This window comes from Curcuma longa, chromosome 21, assembly GCF_044706935.1.
Source record: "Curcuma longa cultivar G26 ecotype Majalengka, Jawa Barat chromosome 21, ITB_CL_G26_1.1, whole genome shotgun sequence".
Taxonomy (NCBI): Eukaryota; Viridiplantae; Streptophyta; class Magnoliopsida; order Zingiberales; family Zingiberaceae; genus Curcuma; species Curcuma longa.
The window spans coordinates 3,709,063-3,727,357 of NC_133881.1; the positions used below are offsets into that span (position 1 = coordinate 3,709,063).

At 36.7% G+C, this 18,295-nt stretch overlaps 1 protein-coding gene and 1 long non-coding RNA gene across 2 annotated transcripts; one reads left to right on the top strand and one right to left on the bottom strand.

The window, feature by feature from the left end:
- Positions 1–174: 174 nt before the first annotated feature.
- LOC141814172 (uncharacterized) lies at positions 175–6,430 on the top strand. Its single transcript, XR_012600457.1, has 3 exons — positions 175–290; positions 5,980–6,027; positions 6,327–6,430. It is a non-coding gene; the product is annotated as an uncharacterized LOC141814172 (long non-coding RNA).
- Positions 6,431–15,938: 9,508 nt separating this feature from the next.
- Positions 15,939–17,329, bottom strand: LOC141815391 (UDP-D-xylose:L-fucose alpha-1,3-D-xylosyltransferase MGP4-like). The gene is made up of 4 exons (XM_074703339.1): positions 16,856–17,329; positions 16,630–16,791; positions 16,303–16,518; positions 15,939–16,216 (listed from the first exon to the last, which is right to left on the bottom strand). Exons 1-4 carry the CDS (start codon positions 17,327–17,329, stop codon positions 16,007–16,009), a joined length of 1,062 nt encoding a protein of 353 aa, XP_074559440.1. The 3' UTR covers positions 15,939–16,006.
- Positions 17,330–18,295: the final 966 nt, after the last annotated feature.

Below are 18,295 nucleotides of genomic sequence, written 5' to 3' on the forward strand. Positions count from 1 at the left end.
GGCCCGCTTCGCCCCGCTCTGCCTCGACGCTCTCTTCGCCCTTGTCGCCGTCGGCGACGCTGCTTCCGCCTGCAGGGATGCTGCCACCTCCAATGCCCTCTCTCCATTGCTCCCCAAAACTAGGGCTTGATCGGTGCTTCCCTCTTTCCCTTCATATGGCTCCATTTCCTTACACACAGTGAAGAATGCCAAAAAAAAAAAAATGGTGGAAGAAATGACGCGCGGAGTGGAAGATCCATCCACGAGATCCTCAACAGAGTGATTCAAGCGGAATACGAGTCCCTTCTTGAGTAAAACCTCCCCTTCTTCTTCCTCGTTAAAAATTGAGTTTTACTGCTGGTTTATAAGTTAATTTCTAAATGGGTGCTTTCTCCAAGATCGCTTATGCTATCACTGAATAATTTATGAGCAAGTTATTCACTAAATATGACATAAATTATGTTATCCATGGGGATGATCCTTGTGTACTTCCAGAGGGTGGGGATGCATATGCCCTGGCTAAAAAGGCTGGTCGCTATAAGAAAATCAAAAGAACTGAAGGAGCGTCGAGCACAGACATTGTTGGTAGTCATCCTGCTCCTGCTTTTAATCATATCTGTATATCGCCAACTCCTTTTTTTCTGTCAGCCAACATAAAAGAGTTAGATAAATTTGTTTGTATCTTGGGATGTATCATATTTGGTATTTGCATGGAAGATAGTGTTGAATAATAAACTTAATTTTTGTTCATTAACTCTAGAGAATATTCCTAGAGCATATTTTTAGCATTTAATCATGAAGAGTTACTTAAGTATCTCTTAAAGAGTTTTATATGTGTTCCTTAAAGAGTTACTTATGTGTCCCTTAAAGAGTCACTTTTATGTGTATAAATATGCTCTTGTAGTTGACATTTGACAATACAATCAAGTAGATTAATAACAATTGTTATTGAGTTCTCCTCCACTCTCTCTCTCTCTACAAAGATCTTTATCTTCATTCTCTCCAACAAAGTGGTATTAGAGCCAGGTTCGAAGTGCTCAAGTGATGGCCAACAATGGAATTTCTTCTTTTCATTTTCCCCATCTCACAAAGGAGAATTATGAGACATGTTGTCTAAGGATGAAAGCATTGCTTGGTTCTCAAGATGTTTGGGAGATTGTAGAGAAAGGCTACGAGAAGCCTCAAAATAAAGATAATTTATTTCAAGTTGAGAAGGATTCTTTGTCAAAGACAAAGAAGAAGGATCAACAAGCCCTCACTCTCATCCATTAATGTTTGGATGATTCCATGTTCGAGAAGGTGGTCGATGCTACTACTTCAAAAGAAGCTTGGGAGATATTGGCAAAGGCTCTTCAAGGTGTTGACAAAGTAAAGAAGGTCAAACTTCAATCACTAAGGCGTGATTTTGAAGCATTACAAATGAAAGAGTCAGAATCAATCATGGATTATTGTTCGCGGGTGAAGGCAATTGTCAATCAATTGAAGAGATATGGAGACAAGATAGAAAATGTACGCATAGTGGAAAAGGTGCTTCGCTCTTTAATTCCTAAATTTGACTATATAGTGTGTGTCATTGAAGAAACAAAAGATTTAGATTCAATGACTATTGAAGAATTGGAGGACTTATTACAAGCCTATGAAGAAAAGATGAAAAGAAGACAAGAAGAGTCTTTGGAGCAAGTTCTCAAAGTCAAGGCTATACTAAAAAATGATGAAAGTGACCACAATTATTTTCGAGGTCGTGGTCGAGGAAGAGGCCGTGGACGAGGAAGAGGATATGGACATGGCCAAAATGGACCAAGTGAGGGGAAAAGAGACAACTTTAATCAAGAAAGAAGTCAATCATCACCTAGATACTATGGAAGAGCAAGAGGGAACGGACAAGGCTATTATCCAACTTCAAATGGAAGAAGGTATGACAAGTCTAAAGTTGAATGTTACACTTGCCATAAAATGGGTCATTATGCTTGGGAATGTCATAATTCTACTAATGATATTAAAGAAGAGGCTCATCTTGTTGCTAACAATCAAGAATTTGAAGAGTCAACTCTATTGCTACAAATCAAGGAAGAAGAAAAAGGTGATAACAATTTATGATATTTGGATAATGGTACAAGCAATCATATGTGTGGGTATAAAGATAAATTTGTAGAGCTTGATGAGGAAGTAAAAGACGTTTCTTTTGGAGACTCCTCAAAAATTCATATTGAAGGACAAGGTACAATTCTCATCTCTGTTTATTTTGTGCCAAAATTAAGGCATAACATTATAAGCTTGGGTCAACTACTTGAAAAAGGTTGTGAGATTCTTTTAAAGAATAACTATCTTTGGCTTAGAGATCAAAATGTTAATTTGCTTGCTAAGGTTGCTATGTCAAAGAACAGAATGTTTACTTTGAATATTAAGACAATTGAAGCAAAGTGTTTGAAGGCTAATGTGCAAGATAAGCATGGCAATGACACATGAGATTCGGTCATTTGAACTTTGGAGCATTAAAGGCCATGGTAGAAAAGAATATGGTGAAAGGTATGCTTCTGATCAACCATCCAAATCATTTATGTGAAGCATGTCTTCTTGGGAAACATGCTAGGAAGAGTTTTCCAAAAGAAGCAACATTCAGAGCGATAATGCAACTAGAACTTGTGCATGCAGATGTCTGTGGACGGATCAATCCTCCTTCATTTGGTAAGAGTAAATATTTTTTGCTCTTTATCAATGATTTTAGCAGAAAAACTTAGGCTTATTTTCTTAAGCAAAAATCAGAAGCTTTTGATGCTTTCAAAAGTTTCAAGACTCTTGTTGAAAAAGCGAGTGGAAAAAATATCAAAGCTTTGAGGTATGATCGAGGAGGCAAATTCATGTCCAAAGAGTTCAATAACTTTTGTGAAACTTCTGGAATTCAACGTCCTTTGACAGTTCCTAGATTACCACAACAAAATGGAGTAGCCGAGAGGAAGAATAGAACTATTCTTAACATGACAAGATGCATGCTAAAAGCCAAAAATATGCTAAAGGAGTTTTGGGCCGAAGCTATTTCTTGTGTAGTTTACTTATCTAATCGCTCTCCAACATTGAATATTAAAGATCAAACTTCTCAAGAAGCATGGAATGGAAGAAAGCCAAATATCAAACATTTGCGAGTTTTTGGGAGTATTGCATATGCTCAAGTACCGCAACAAGAGAGGTCCAAGCTTGATGATCGAAGTGTCAAATATGTCTTTATTGGATATGATTTACATTCCAAAGGCTATAAGTTATACAACCTGAGCAATGATAAAGTGGTGATAAGTCGAGATGTTGAATTTGCTGAAGAAGCATCTTGGAATTGGGAAGTTCAAGAAGAGAAAATTTATAATTTTCTTCCATACTTTGGAGAAGAAGAGGATGCTATAGTACCAATACAAAATACAACTCAACCACCTACTTTCCATGAAGACCATCCAACTGAAACACCTCAAAAGATAAGAAGTTTGGAAGATATTTATGCTGAAACTCATGAAATTAATGCTTCTATGTGTTTGTTTGTAGATTCAGAACCCCTGACCTTTGAAGAAGCAGTGAAAAATGAACAATGGAGGCTTGCAATGGATGAAGAAATAAATGTAATTCATAAGAATGATACATGGGAATTAACGACACTTCCAAAAGAAAAGCAAACTATTGGTGTAAAATGGATCTACAAGATAAAGAAGAATGCAAAAGGAGAAGTTCAAAAATACAAAGTTCGTCTTGTTGCAAGAGGGTTTAATAAGCAACCAGTCGTTTAGAAACTATTCGATTGATTGTTACATTGGTTGCACAAAGACAATGGAATATTTTTCAGTTAGATGTCAAGTCAGCTTTCTTGAATGGCAAGTTGGAGAGATGTTTATATAGAACAACCATTAGGGTATATTGCCAAAGGACAAGAAAATAAAGTTCTGAAGTTGAAGAAGGTTTTCTATGGATTAAAACAAGCCCCCAGAGCTTGGTACAACAGAATTGATCAATATTTCAAATTTAAAGGCTTTATAAAGTGTCCACATGAATATGGTCTCTATGTTAAAGAAAAGGAGAATGGTGATTTGATAATTGTTTGTTTCTATGTTGATGATCTAATTTTTACGGGGAGCAATTCAATAATGTTTGATGAATTAAACAAAGATATGACTGTTGAATTTGACATGAAAGATATTGAGATAATGTCATATTATCTTGACATTGAGGTAAACAAAATTGCAAATGGTATCTTTATTTCTCAAAAGGGATTTGATACGAAAGATTGTCAAACAGTTGGCACCCCTGCTGAATGTGGAGTCAAGTTATCCAGATTCGATGATGGTAAAAAGGTTAATCCAACATTATATAGAAAGCTTGTTGGAAATTTGAGGTAATTGACATATTCTAGATCTGATATTCTTTATAGAGTTGGACTTATCAGTCGTTATATGGAGTTCCCAACTCAATCTCATATGAAGGCTGCTAAAAGAATATTGAGATATATTAAGGGAACTTTGGATTATGGTTTAATTTATTCATTTTTTGAGAATTGCAAGTTAGTTGGATACAATGATAGTGATTGGAGAGGAGATATTGATGATAGAAAAAACACTTTTGGTTTTTTATTTTGCATTGGCAACACTGCATTCACTTGGAGTTCAAAGAAACAACCGATTGTGACGTTGTCAACTTGTGAAACAGAATATGTAGCTGCTGCTGCTTGTGTTTGTCATGCTATATGGTTGAGAAAATTATTGAAGATAATGCATTTTTCACAAGAAGAAGCTATTGAAATTTTCATTGATAATAAGTCAGCTATTGCTTTGGGAAAGAATCCTATTTTTCATGATAGGAGCAAACATATAGATACAAGATATCATTTTATTAGAGAAAGTATCATTGGAAATGAAGTTCAACTAAAGTATGTGAAGACACAAGATCAAGTTGCTGATATTTTCATCAAAACATTGAAGTTTGAAGATTTTGCAAGATTAAGAGCAAAACTCGAAGTGACAAAAGTTTAAGTTTAAAGGAGGATGTTGAATAATAAATTTAATTTTTGTTCATTAACTCTAGAGAATATTCCTAGAGCATGTTCTTAGCATTTAGTTATGAAGAGTTCCTTAAGTGTCTCTTAAAGAGTTTTGTATGTGTCCCTTAAAGAGTTACTTTTATGTCCCTTACAGAGTCACTTTTATGTGTATAAATATACCCTTGTAGTTGACATTTGACAATACAATCAAGTAGATTAATAACAATTGTTATTGAGTTCTCCATTCTCTCTCTCTCTACAAAGATCTTTATCTTCATTCTCTCCAACGGACAGAACTCCTTATATATTTAATTTATCTATTTGGTACCATCTTGACTATAACCTTCCTAGTTCAAAACTTACTAGACTCTTGATTATCAGTTCTTTGATCTAACATTTGCACGTCACCAAATCCTCATAGTCAAATTATAAAATCAGTTACTTTCCCTTATTTTCTCAATTTTACTGTTTTCCCATAGGATGGTTTATAATGTGGGTGTTCTAGTCTTCTAGCTCGCTTGTATTATCCATTTCACTGACTGGTTACATGTGACTTTAATTTTATAAATGTACTTCAAGCATACTGCTTATGTATAGCAACCAAGTCACATTAGGTGAGTTCTGTCCCTATGTATAAATGATGCTACTGGTGACATTAATCAACATGTGGTACAACCTTGTCTGATGAGGGCTGGGTGTGGCTTTTGGCAGGCTTTTAGGATGCTAGGGCAAGGAATGAATTGAGACATACATTGAAATGGGGAAAGTATGAGCTATGGTTGTAAAATGTCTTAAATGGATTATGCACTCTAAACAACAAAGCGGCTTCTGATGAAATTGGCTAAGTAGTTATCCAAATAAAAATTCACATTGTACTTTGGTGCACTACAAACAAGTTGGCAAGGTTTTACTTTTTTCTACTTGGTTTTTTTATACACAGTTTACTTCTCTAATTTTTGCTAACTTGGTATCTTGTTTCTCATATATAGAACTTTGAGAAGATCACCTGCCGTGTTCAAAGTAAAAACAAAGACCAAGTATGTACCTTTACGTGACGAGTTATATATTATCATATTTTTCTTCCAAGTAGCTTGTAATTTTTATTAATTTCACATTGCCGTTAATATATTTAAAAAAATGTGAGGTTTTTTTTTTTTTTTTGCAATTATATGTGATGGATCTATTTCCTTTCCGCATCATACCTTGCTGCTAATCATTTAAGTTGATAGTTGCCTCTAATTGTATTTATGGGAAAAATGTAAAATGCTTGATTTATATTGTCTAGTTTGTTATCCTTTTTCAGTTTTCTAACATGATTTATTTGTTTGGTATAAAGGTTAGCCATTATTATTATTGCCTTGTGAGACGTATGAACAAGTTTCTAGGACCTGGATGCTCTTTTGATGCTAAAAATTCAAAGGATTCCAATGCTGCAATGCTCCGATGGTAATTGTTCGTTATGTTTCTATTTATCTACTATATTAGCATTGACTGCTAGTTGTTTGTTATTGCCCATGATGAATATTGAATCAAAATCTCTATTCTCTTTGCCATAACCATGCTTCATACGGTAACATCATATATGAACATGACTGTATAGGTTATCAGAGTAACATATGGACAAGTTTACATCAAATTGGTTGTGCATTGTTTACATGCGCCTTAAGTAAATATATAAAAAATGTGGTAAAGAAAGAGATAATCTTGATGAAGATCCACAGTTGGAGAAGAGGATTAATTTCTTTTTTATGAAATATTGAATTATTTTATACTGAGTCTCAAACTTCTATTAATGTTTCAATTTGCAACATTAATTAAGAACCAGTATTACAATTAATCTCAATATGATGAAATAAAAAGTGAATGGAGCGAATTCATCTACTCTTATGTGGGTGCCTAAGGGTTGTGTGCATTGTGGTATAAATTTTTAAATTGTATTTAGAAATTTGTGGATGCACTTTTAGGTGAAGTTGGTCAAACATATCGTTTATGAATACAATTTTGGGTTATATTTGATAGATATTTATGGTATATTGTTCAATTTTGATAGTGAAAAATATTTTATTCAATTAAAATTGTATTACAGTAAAATATGTGTTATTACATCTACACTATGATGAAGTAATACAAGGGAAAAAAAATACTTTGATCCAGTCAAATTGTGCAAAAGTAAAAGCAAACATTTACTGCATTACAATATAAAAACTGTGAAGTTATATAAATAATTTATTTTGTCAATTAATGTAACTTGTGAAGTCATATATGATCAACTATTTCAGTATTTTTATGGAATTGATAAAGTAAACGAATCTTTTTTACTTTGAAATCGATCTAATTTTGAACTAATTACGGATTGGATAAAGACTTCGGTACTTTTATGATGAAGTAATAAACTGACTCTTTTACTTCACATGTGTTTATGTCGGTAATTATCTACTTATTATTTCCTTGAATCTCATAAGTCTATTACTCAAATTATACTAGTGCACCCAACATTACAATAGGCATGCAATATTTGTCTCCTATATCGAGGAATGATACAAGAGTTGATGGCATTTTGGGTTTAGCTCCATCTCTGCCAATCTCTGAGGCCTCTTCTTCTGGTTCTTCTAACACATCATTCGATTATAAGAATAATGTTTTTCCTTCCTCAGATATGCCACATATCCCGCTTGTCTTCTCCGACCAGTGATTTTGATGAAGATGCTCCTCGACATACACTTCCCTTAAGTGATATCTTTGCTCGATGCTTGCCAGCAGCCACTAGATACCCCTTTCCACGGGCTCTAGTGATCTCTTCAAAATCTATCGAACCAATATATTTTACACAGGTTGTTAAGGATCCAAATTGGTGTGTTGTGATGACTATTGAATTTGATGCTTTCATTTGCAATGGGACTTGGTGCTTAGTTCCTTGCATTATCTCCATGAATGTTATGAGTTCCAAATGGGTCTTTTGTCTCAAGTATCGTGTTGATGGCTCTCTTGAACGATATAAAACTCATCTTGTGGCAAAAGGATTCAATCAATTACTATGTATTGATTTTAATGATACTTTCCGTTTAGTTATTAAGATTACAACCATTAGATTATTACTATTGATAGTTGTTAGCTCCAATTGGCTGATTCGTCAGTTAAATATTTCCAATGCCTTTTTCTATGGTCATCTTGAGGAAACCGTGTTTATGGAGCAATCGCTTGGGTTTGTTCATCCACAACTTTCAACACATGTTTGTCAGTTGAAGAAATCCTTATATGGTCTTCGATAAGCCTCTTGTGCATGGTTTCATCACCTCTCTACTGGGCTATACACTAAAGGGTTCTCTAGCTCAAAGATTGACTCCTCTTTATTTTATAAGTGCAATGTTGGCTCTATGCTTTTTCTTCGTATTTATGTAGATGATATTTTTCTAACTGACAATGATCAAGAAGGCATTACTTCTCTACTTCATCTCCTTAATTAGGAATCAAGAAGGCATCACTTCTCTACTTCATCTCCTTAATCAGGAATCTCCCACTAAACAACGTTGAAAAGGTGTTAAGAGGATCCTTAGCTATCTCAAAGGCACTATTCTTCATATTTTATTTTTATGTTAGTGTTTCTCACGGGAGTTAAATGCATTTAGTGATACAGATTGAGTCGGCTTTTCTAAAGAAAGACGTTCTACTTATAGATATGTAATATTTATTGGATGAAATCTTAACTCATGACATTCTAAAAAACAACTTGCTATATCTCAATCAAGTATAGAATTTGAATATAAAGCTATTGTCAATGTTTTGGCTTCAATCCCTTCTTTCAAAACTACATCTTTTTACTAATGTTATTCCTAAAATATTGTATGATAACATTGAAGCAACACCTCAATCTTTCACGCTCTCATAAAATATGTGGTGAGAGATTTTCACTTTATATGAGAACGTGTAACAGCTAAACAATTATCAGTGTAGCGGCTAAACAATTATCAATCCTTATATCTCTACAACCGATCAAGTGTTGTTGACATCTTCACCAAACCATTATCCAAATAGCGATTTTATAAATAGACAATTAAACTCAACGTGTTGCACATCCCGTTGAATTTTTCAAGGGGTAGTGATGACAAAATTAGCATTCCAATCCAAGATAATAATTGGAAAACTTATCATGTTTCGGATAAAATGAAATTGATTTCAATTATTGAAGATTTTATCATATTTAGATTGTAATCACCATCATATTTGTCATTGTTTCTATAATGACTTAGATCACATACCATATTCATTGTTACAATATTTTCGATATATCTGTATAAATAAGCTTGTTGTTAGTTAAGACCATTAATCAATAAAGTAATCAATTATTTTCTCATACTTTTCTCTTTGTTCTTTGTTTTATATTTCATAATGCAGATTGGCCTCAAGTCGCCTGTGATTACATCTTCTACGGTTTAATTACTTCAATCTCAGATCCAAGAAAAGAGCCAAAGATCCTTCAATCTCAGATCCTTTACGAACTCAAAAGTCAACGCTCCGGTCAAAAGGGACTCATATCTTGAAATTCAATCTCAGATCCAAGAAAAGAGCCAAAGATCCATTTCCTTGGTTATCAAGTCTTACTCTGTAATAATTTGTTTTATTATTTTTATCTGTATTAGTTTAATTTAATATATTAATTAGAAAAACATAATATTATCGTTTATTTATTTCTTATTTGGTATGATAATTTATTTATTTCTTGTTTGGTACGCTAGTTTACTTATTTCTCGTTTGATATAATATTCAAATTTTAAATTGTTTTTTGTTTATTTTACTGTTTGATATGATCAAATTAGCAAGAAACTATGGCTGGAAAGTGAAATGGCTGAACAATTAAAAATTGAGTAGAAACAGTAGCCTAACATTGCTCTTAAAATTTAAAACAAACTAGAGTAGAAATGACAGAAAGTAGCTAGTTCGAAGATACTGGTTGTATATCATATACATGGAAGACCACGTTGAATATTTTCATATACCATGAGTAGTTTGCCACCGGGTCATTGTGCAACGGTAGGATCATTTATCAATTCTCCATAATATACGGATTTACATGTGGGATGGAGGGGGCCATGGGTTCCCTCCCTCCCGTAAATAGCATTATATTATTATTATTATTAGAGCATTTATAATTCATTCTCATTATAATATCCTTCACTTCATTAAAAAAAATATAGGTCTACTGTCACATACTCATTATAATAATATATCTTTTTCACTCATATTTCTTTTAACATTAATATCCATTATTTATGAGTCACACCGTCCACTCAATCATCTTAAAATTATATCATATTAAATAAATATATTTTAAAATATTAAAATTATTATTATTTTTAATAATAATCTTACTTTTAAAATAATAATTTTACTATTTTTAAAATATAATATTAAAAATTTTATTTAATTTTAAAATAGTCGTTAAAACTAACCATTTTAATAAATATAATTAAAAAATAAAAAAATACACATGGAGTGGGTCCGTTTCTTGGCTGATTCACCCCACTTTTAATTGAACGTGTTCAATTGGAGGGGTGTTATAACACCCCTCCACAATGATGTTTAAAGATAATATATGTATAATTGGTGATGGTAAAATTTATTTATTTATTACACACAACTCCAATTCCAATCCTCTCCGGACTAAATAAGTTTTTTTTTTTTAAATTATTGTTGTTTTAGTATTGAATGTTTTATATAGCATATAATAATTATTATCGCCACTTAGTATGTAGATCCATCTAAAATATACAACTCCTCTAAATCTAAAGTACTAGATCCGTCCCTTCTAGAGCGTCACAGTTTGATTCTTGATTGAAACATATATATACTCTATTTGATAGAAAAAAATTATGGAAATCAACATCAAGTATGATTATATAGATGGATCGAGCTATCACTTGACGGAGCTGCCACATTGTAGCATATGGTTCTAATACCTAAATGGAGTATGATGCTCTACAATGATGGATCGATTATAGAGGTCGATTGTTGGTGGCCTTAAGGTGAGCGATTTTTTAATTTTCTATGATGATCAATGAAAATTTTCTATAGGGCTGATGGAAAACTTTAGTCGATTCGAAAAATTTGAAACCGAATTATAAAAAAAATCATGAGTTAATGGATTTTCTTTATCTTTGTCTTTTGTATTGTTTGCAAAAGACTGAAATAACTTATTACTTATACTTATCTTTAATTATATATACGTATTACTAGTAAATCCAGAAGTTGTTGGTATTTATTTTGATTAAAATCGAGTCATATACGCACGATGATATTTTGGGCTCAGCTGCCACTAGAGTAAAAATTATAACCCTTGAATAGGATTGGGTTGACTATTATGGAATAGATATTATTGTAATGGATAAGGATTAAATCTAGACGAAGTCGAGAAACATATCCTTCAATTAAATCTTGATGAAGCCGAGAAATATAACCCTTAAATAATTTTTTCTTTCAATTATTGTATTTTTAACATTAAATATTATATACAACATAATAATTATTATTGTCACTTAAGTACGTAGTCCCTCCATCTAAAATATATGGCCCCTATAAATTTAAAATCTTGGATCCGTCCTTGTTACGGTGTCACGGTTCGATTCTGGATTGGAATATATATATACTCTATTTGATAGAAAAATTTATGAGAATTAACATAAAGTATGATTACTTAAATGGATTGGGCTACCACTATAGATGGAGTGACTGTATTTGTTGAAGATCGGGAGATGACTAGAGAGGGGGGGAGTGAATAGTCTCCCTTCAAAATTCGATTTTCTCCTACAAAAGGTTAGTGCGCAGCGGAAAATAGCTAACAAAACGAAAACAATGCAAACACTAAGATGTACGAGGTTTGGGGATAACTTGCTCCTACTCTTCGGCGTGTCCGTGAGGTGGACGATCCCTTGATCTTCGGTAGATCAAACCCCGGATGAATCCGGCTAGATGAAGTCTCCTTCTCGGTGGAGTGACCTCTCCACAACCAATCTCAAGAATGTTTGTTAAGTACAGAGATTATAGAAGGAAAACTCAAGATTGAGGCAAACAGATAGAACTTACAGCACAGCCCCAATCACACAAACACAACCTTAAGCAGAGCTTCCCGAGAGCAAGGCAGAGACTCCTTGCACCACCTCAAGCAAAGAACTTCAAGGAAGAGCAATGAACTGAGCAAGCAGAGAACACCACAATCACAAGCACACACAGCCTTGTTTTCTGTTCGTTAGAGTTGTTCTCTCTTCTCCTTCACCTCCTCTTCTAGTCTCCTTGCATCTGCTCGTTCAACGGTCTCTGAGTCCACTGCAACCTTGCTGAGCTATCTGAGCTCTCCAGCACCACACTAGACCACGCTCCTCTCAGCATACTTACTGATCATCCTCCGGTGCAGCTCAGAGTCCCGCTGTTGTCTTTTACCTGAAAACCAAAGTTCGACAAGCTGCCATTATAAAAAGCCAACCCTTGACTCTTCCTGTTCTTCATTTGAGTTCAAACTCCATCTGCAAACCTCAGAGATGGATTAACACATCAACATCAGAAATAATCAGAAATCAGAAATGAGCAGAGCAGAAACCTGAACACGATCAGAAATGCCTTAATCGATCAGACAATCGATTAAACGTCATAATTCTTTCCTCTATAACCCGTGTGATCGATCAAGCCTAAGCATCAATCGATTACCACATACCTTAATCGATCAGTTGGTCGATTAAGGTATGGTAATCGATCAGGTGATCGATTACCGATCGCCAATCCGGTTTCTCATTAAACTTGTAATCGATCAGCTGATCGATTACTGTCTATCATAATCGATTGCCCAATCGATTATGGTGTATTCTGTGGATTTTCTGAGATCTTACAGAATGCTCTGTAATCGATCATCAGATCGATTAACCAACTAACCCTTGGTTTACAGAATGCTCTGTAATCGATCACCAGATCGACTAACCAACTAACCCTTGGTTAATCGATTCACTCATCGATTAAACCAAAGTGAAATCAAAACTCATGCAATCTGATCACTTGGTTAACTTGGGTCTCACCCGAGCTAACCGCATTGGATCATGTATTCAGAGAACAGACTCCCAAGCCTCCTCTGACAATGATCCGGTCCGAAAATAGGCTACCTTGCCTTCTCCGACCATAGTCCGGTACAGAGAACGAGCTACCAAGCCCTCTCCCACTTCATCTGGTCCAGAGAACGAGCTACCGAGCCCTCTCTGACCTAGTCCGGAGAACGAGCTACCGATCCCTCTCCGACTCCATCCGGTCCAGAGAACGAGCTACCGAGCCCTCTCTGACCTAATCCGGAGAACGAGCTATCGAGCCCTCTCCAACTCCATCCGGTCCAGAGAACGAGCTACTGAGCCCTCTCTGACCTAGTCCGGAGAACGAGCTACCAAGCCCTCTCCGACTCCAACCGATCTAGAGAACGAGCTACCGAGCCCTCTCTGATCTAGTCCGGAGAACGAGCTACCGAGCCCTCTCCAACTCCATCCGATCCAGAGAACGAGCTACCGAGCCCTCTCTGACCTAGTCCGGAGAACGAGCTACCGAGCCCTCTCCGACTCCAACCGGTATTGGTCAATCTGAATGTATTGAACTTAATTCTTATCCAACTAAAATGAACTTAAATCTGTGTCAACATCAAAACAACAATCGGGATAAACTGCATCAACAGTATTGACTCGGCAACTCAACCTCGGTAGCTCAACCAAGACAACTCGACCTCAACAACTTGGGCACTTAACCAACTTAGCTGACTTGGCATTTGGTGACTCGATGACTCGACCAAGGCAGCTCAGCATTCGGCAACTCGGCCAAAGACAATGACCTCTGCAAGACAACTCAATCTTTCAGGCAACCCAATCATCCCAAGCAACTCATCCCTGCTTGGCAGCTCATCTTTATTTGGCAGCTTAAGATTATTCGCTCAAGTCACTCAACAGATAAATCTGAATTTAATTTTTTATAGATTTAAAAATTTTCTTGCTATCTTTGGCAAATATTGTCCAACAAATATAAAAGATATTCATTAGTGTTACTATAAATTAGTTAAGGGACATTTTAAATTGACAATTTAAATTACCATTAGTAACACTTTTTATTGTCCTTATAAAACAAATATAAAATGCTTATAATTGTCAATATAAATGAATTTAAATAATATTTAAATGTATCTTTATTAGGATAATAACAAAATATAATATGAATTTTTCATGACATTTCAAAGCGTTGTTATATCCTTAAGAGATCTTTGAAGTTAACATTGATATCTTATACTGACTGATGTGGAAGAAAGTATAGGCTCCACGTGGTATGACTAGAGATCTAGTTAACCTAGACCACGGGGCATGCCCGAAGACTTGGTTAACTCTGACCCATGCTATGTAGCACGACTAGAGACCCGATCAACCTAGACCATGGAGTAGGTAAAAGTCAAGACGACAAGGATTTAGGTCTGCTGAACTCGGCTTAAGATGGTTTGACTTAGATCCAGTTAGATCAACTTGATCGACAGCATCCTAGCAGGGAATTCAATCCAGGTCGGCCAAGCTGGCAATAAGGTACAAATAGGTCGGTTGGTTTCTTTAGGGATGAGCTTGGTAAATTGCCAAGTCAATTTCAGAATAAACTCATTAGAACTAAGTTCGCATATAATGAAAGAAGTTATGGATCGGGGAAGACATCAATTACCAGGAAGACACTGGTTATACACAATTGACAATAGACATATCCATTACGCCATCAGTAAAGGAGCTGCAGGAAAGAGGCATGTTAGTTACAAGAACAGGTAAAGGGTACCACCACCAATAATGAGGCGGGGCAAGTATAGGAAAAAGGAGGCACAATTGTTGCAAAGAGGCTCCCGTTAAGGTTTTTACGTGTTAGTGTTAGCCCTAGAGTCAATCATGAGATGATTGACTAGGAATTTTTTGTATCATATTTTATTAATAAGGTAAAGTTTTGGTTATTATATTTACTATGCTTGTGCCAAATGAATAAGTATAATAATGTCCTTGGGTAATAGGTTCTAATTTATATCATATCAATTGGTTGAATTGATAGTGAGATGATGTAGAGAACACTATTCTTAACTATTCCTAGTCAAGCATTAATATATAAGGACAATAATAATGCGTTGAGACTAGCGTGTAGGTCAATTGATGACTTGATCTCATAAGTCATGGATATGAGATATTACGTTGACACATGAGTATATATTGAAGAATATATACTGAATTGAATCACCATTAGAAAGTTTCATGGATCGTTATATGAGTGTCATAAACTTTCTTATAGTGACTATTGGTATGAATAGTTCTTAAACCTAAAGTCACTACGGTTCCTTACATAAGGAGTTGTATACTTTGATATCGTTAAACGTCACCCTTAATAGAGTGGACTATAAAGTTGATCACTAGATATGCAATGAATTATGCGAAGGGATGTGAGTGATATAAATGAGATCTATCCATCCTATATGATGGGAGTTATATCTGTGAGCCTCATGATCGAGTAAGGATTACTAAAACACATGCATGATCATGCTCAAATGAGTCAATATGAGATATTGAGCTCATTTATTTGAGTGAGTCTACCTGGAGATTAAAAAATATAAAATTGATAAGAAGATGATACGATGTATGTCTCATTGATCCGACAAGTCTCCAAGTCTCGATCGACCCCATCGGTCCTACTTCAAGAGTTCTTGACCACACTCGCGCTGCCTCGAGGTCTTGACCACATCGATTCTAGCCCGAAAGATCTCAAGGTTTTGACCCTTATGATCCTAGCCCGAGAGACAGATACCAAATTAAGTACTTTAATTATTCTTCCAAATAATAGCTAGCACTTAATTATTGCCGTTGAAAATAACCAATATAATGGGAAATTTCAACGTACATTAATTTTGATTTACTTCGAATTGAAAGGTAAAATTGCCACACGGTGACGCATGCCTGCAGTCCAGCGAGTGGATGGATGGTACTGGTGGCTTAATTATATTTGGCCGAGTGGTGATTCATCGGCGTGGTCATCCGCCAGCCAAAGTCCGTTATCTTTGAAACGCTTTATCTTGTTTTGAAGCCCTATCATGTAGTTGTTGTGGATGATGGCGTGCATGCCTCGAGTTCTGTTCACCCAATCCTCGTTATGGTAGTACAGCCCTCCCGATGGGAATGCAGCTTGAGGTAACAAGTGCAGATCCACCTGCAAGCAACCACGCCGGCCGGCCGGCCGGCGGCGTTGTGTTATATTGGATGATCGATCGATATATAAAATATGTAAAGGAGCACCTCTTTTGCAGTTTTGCCCAGAGCACGATTGAAAGCGGGCTGGTCATGTGGCTTCGCCTTCTCGGACCAATGCTGCTTTTGGATTTCCTCAATCCAGCTGGTTATCACCTTCTTGCCGCCCCTCGTCGGACGGAGGAAAATCATGCAACTGCAGACGTTGGTCTGGCCTTTGCTATTTGGAGGTGGCAGATTGTGAGAGTGATTCAGGGGCTTCACCTGTTCATATGGAATCGGGAAGGAACGACGATCGATCGATCGATCGACTTGTTGTCAGTACTGCTAGCTAGGAGACATAAAAATTCCCTCAATGTACAGTACTGTACTTACAGCGGGCCTGTCGTCGGAGAAGTACACGTCGTGATCGCCTTCGAGGTAACGGAATGGATCCGCCAGCCACACCATGTCCACGTCGTTGTACATGACGCTGTAGCCCAGCTCCAGAACGCTCAGCAAGTGGCTAGGCCTCCGCGATGTGATGTTGTAGAACCCCTGGAGATCGATTAATTAAGCAACTCAGCGATCGATGCATGTTTAGAGGTCGGAGGATGAGCACCTGAGATCCGTAATTGTGGGCGGTTTGGGAATCGGGAGCGGGCTGGACCAGGACGGCGTGGCCGGGCCACCGGCGGTTGATCTCGTAGAGGCTGGCATAGTCCTCGGCGAAGATGAGCACCTGGTCCTGCCGCTTCTGACGCGCGACGCTGATGAGCCAGTTGTTCATCAAGGAGAGGAAGGGTTCGCTCACGGCGGTAACGATGAGAGTGTCGTTGCGGGCGGCGAAGGCCGCAGCGCGAGCGACCGTGTAGTCCTTCCATCGGGATTCGGGTCCGTCGTCGTCGGCGGGGTAAAAGGAGGATAAGAGGGCGGACGCGGGTCGACGACCGGGCGACGGGAAGAAGACGAGGAGGAGGAGGACTAGAAGAGCAAGGACGGCGAGAAGGCCGCCGTACCGGCTGATGCCTTGTGAAGAGAGTAGGCCGTGTTTAGCCACCGCCGCCAGCGGCGGCTGCCGCCGATTGAGATGCATGAGGGTGAAATGTGATGCACGACAATTTCCTCCGATGAAAGTCAAAAGTCAGGCGAGCGGAGAGATATAGGAGAAGGATTGAAGGTGGCTGGTAGTTGAAGTCCTTCGTGCATATGCTGAATGCCACCTCATGTGGGAAGATGTGGCGACAGATGCATACAAGCGTTGAAGTCTAGCAGTTAACAGAAAATAATACATAACTTTCCATGCAATATTTTTCTTTTTCTTCCCTGCAATGCGACTACGATGCTTGTAGCGAGGATGACCACAAAATTTGCATTCTATTAATTAGTTCACTGTCTTCATTTCAATATATCATGCAATTGTTTATACAACAATGGATCTTCTCTACAGGCAAACCTAAACCCCTCACCAATTTCTTTGTATTGTAAAAACTATCAGTCATTTGGTGATCAGCAGGGAGCAACTTTGACATCAATTGACAAATGTCATCATAATATCGTTCTGAGAAATGATGTTCAGCTTTGATGTTCAATAATCTTGCAGTAGCTGATAGTTGGAAATGACCAGATGGAATACCTTCCCACACTTCTCTTTCACTAGCCTTTAACATGTCATATAGTTGTTGGACAGCAGGAGTTGGTAGTTCATCTACATTAGATGGATCAACTGCATTAATAGCGTCATAAACCATTGATTGCATCATCTGATCACTAGATGTTGATTTATCTAAAACAGTCGTGCCAGATGAAGAAGCAGCTGAAGTTCCAATTCGTTCTGAGACATAAGGCTCCCCGTGACAATACCAATTGTAGTAGTTTGGAACAAAACCATTTTTACAGATATGCACTTTGACGGTATCCTCATCACGAAAAGCTTTATTTCTGCATTTGCAATGATTGCACGGACACTGTAACTCTGCACCATTCATGCATTCTGGATGACTCTTAGCAAAGTTCACAAACTTTTCAACCCCAGTATAAAATTCAACTCGGATAAATCTAT

Excerpts from the sequence above, each read along its gene's own strand:
- LOC141815391 (XM_074703339.1), bottom strand. The coding sequence starts at position 17,329 with ATGCATCTCAATCGGCGGCAGCCGCCGCTGGCGGCGGTGGCTAAACAC. Across the intron at positions 16,792-16,855 it reads CCCACAATTACGGATCTCAG|GGGTTCTACAACATCACATC; the intron begins GTGCTCATCCTC and ends ATCGATCTCCAG. Across the intron at positions 16,217-16,302 it reads TGGGCAAAACTGCAAAAGAG|GTGGATCTGCACTTGTTACC; the intron begins GTGCTCCTTTAC and ends GGTTGCTTGCAG.